The 2,249-nt window shown below is 44.0% G+C and overlaps 1 protein-coding gene across 1 annotated transcript in view; it reads right to left on the minus strand.

Annotated features, from left to right (window-relative positions):
• ndp (norrin cystine knot growth factor NDP) overlaps positions 1-2,100 on the minus strand; it is a 5,672-nt gene extending 3,572 nt beyond the window's left edge. Inside the window, exon 1 of the mRNA XM_008327823.3 lies at positions 1,623-2,100. Coding sequence (XP_008326045.1) covers positions 1,623-1,835 — 213 coding nt within the window. The 5' untranslated portion in view covers positions 1,836-2,100. The remainder of the gene's footprint in view (positions 1-1,622) is intronic.
• Between the last annotated feature and the right edge of the window lie 149 nt (positions 2,101-2,249).

Below are 2,249 nucleotides of genomic sequence, written 5' to 3' on the forward strand. Positions count from 1 at the left end.
TCTATCTATCTATCTATCTATCACATCCTACACTTTCTCTTTTAATCTGACTAAAGGAGGAGGAGGAAGAGGAGGAGGAGCAGAAATCACAGCGGTCATGTTCTGATCCTCAGTTAGACGAAGACAAATGGACTTAGAGTGGCGACAACACCGCTGACGTGTGTGTGTGTGTTTCGGCCCCAGACGGGCTTTAGTGAACGGCGTGGCGACACACAGCAGCTGACAGCAGACATGACACAGAGGTCTGTTTAGAGAGGTGACAGGAATGTCAGTGACCCACACAGGAATGAGGAGCACACGCTCACCGCACTAATAAGACCAGCGGGAGCAGCTCTGTTCCTATACGTGTCTGTGCGTGAATATCCCACTCGTGGTAACATCCACGCCTAATTGGTCGGGATTAAAGACCAGGTAGTGAGTGTATCACGTGACTCAAGAGAAAATATATGACAATCGATTCATGGATTGTACAAAGCTACGCTATAACTTTTAATGGAAATGGTCACTTTATTGGAATACACCTCGTGTCTACCCTGCTGGTTGTGGTACTACTACGTGTCTATCCTGCTGCTATAACAACTGAAGATCCAAGTTATGGGATTAATGGTTCCATAATGTAGCGGTTAGCATGCTTGCCTCGGAAGCAGAAAGTCCTGGGTTCGATCCCTAGAGGATCTTTGGATAAAAGTGTCTCGAAAATGCATAAATGTAAATGAATACCGTCTTCATCTTAACGCAAGGTTTCTTGGTCATGTCGCCATCTACCATAAATTTACAGTATTAAAGCACATTTTCGCACAGGAACTAGCTGCTAATGGCGATTTTGAGTATTGATTCTATACTTGATAGTCAGTCAAGTATAGTTACTCATAAAGTATCGATACCCAATTCATAAATCATTCATGGAAAACTTTCACCCACTTCCACATCTGTTAGGTTAAATGACTACTGACAGTTTTAATGGCTTAAAGAACATCGCGCCAATTATCCGTATTAGCTTCAGTATTGAAACATTTGCCGAGTAAGTATTCGCTATCGTATATCATCATCAAAGATTTCTGGTAATTCGCGCGTCACGAATATGTTGTCATGCAGCGCTACACGCTGATGTTTGCTTACATTTTGGGCAGCTTGTTGTATGCCATACATGGGCGTACGTTTGTATTGTTTTTCTAGGGAACCTTCTGCCTTCTTCATCCTGTCTCCCAGGCGTAAATCAAACTCTTCCCCGATGTTTTTACGTCCTAGACCAGGCGTGGGAAAAACGTTTTGACTCGCGGGCCATAATGGGGTCTTAAAATTTGACGCAGTTGCCACGTCCGGAGCAGATCGATGGAGCCTTGGTATGAACTAAAACAAATGACATGTAAAAAGTCGTAAAGGCTAAAACGGAGAAACGCGGGCATTGCAGGGAAAAGGCAGAAGTATGACGATAATATTAAAAGCAAAACGGGCCGCATCCGGCCCCCGGGCCATAGTTTGCCCATGCTAAGTGACATAGGTAGTCGTGTATAGCATGTGGGTTTGCGGTGAATTTAACGGTGAAAATGGAGTTACGTTGCTCTTCCATTCCAAATGAATTCCATGTATATGTGTGCGTTTTTTTTTGTTCCAGGCCTCACCTCGGAGTTACATTTATAAATAGGGTGTGTAATGGTCTCCACAAAGTGATGCCTCATACATCTCTCAGAGTCTCCCAGGTGCATGTGTCCTTTATCGCTGGCTTTGTTGCTGTTGCTCCTGGCGCCGGCTGACTGCACCAGACCGAGCAGGGGGCAGCACATCAGGACCAGCAGAAGTCCTGATGGAGGAGCGGCGGAAACAGAGGGTCTCATGATGGAGAGACTCCGGAGCGTCCCAACGTCTCTGTCCTCTGTCTGTTGTATTTTTTTATTTTTTTTATAAGTTTTTAATTCCGCTTTGGGTGAGGAGAGGTCAAAGATTTAGGAAGAGAAAATACTGGAGGGTTTCATTTTCAGGGAAGCTCCATCCTGCAGCATCTGGATCCGACGATGTCTGGAAGAAGAACAGGGCGAAATCAGTGAGAGTGTACTTTAAAAACCAATCATATCATGAATTATAAAGTGGGTTTTAAAGTCTAACATAGACGCAGCCTAATAAGTAGGGATGTCCGATATTAACTTTTTGCCGATATCGAGATGCCAATATTGTCCAAACACTTAATTTCCGACTCGAATATCAACCAATACCGCTATAGTATCCTTAATTATTTTGCAAATCCCAGGCAT

This window comes from Cynoglossus semilaevis, chromosome 16, assembly GCF_000523025.1.
Source record: "Cynoglossus semilaevis isolate Cse_v1.0 chromosome 16, Cse_v1.0, whole genome shotgun sequence".
NCBI lineage: Eukaryota > Metazoa > Chordata > Actinopteri > Pleuronectiformes > Cynoglossidae > Cynoglossus > Cynoglossus semilaevis.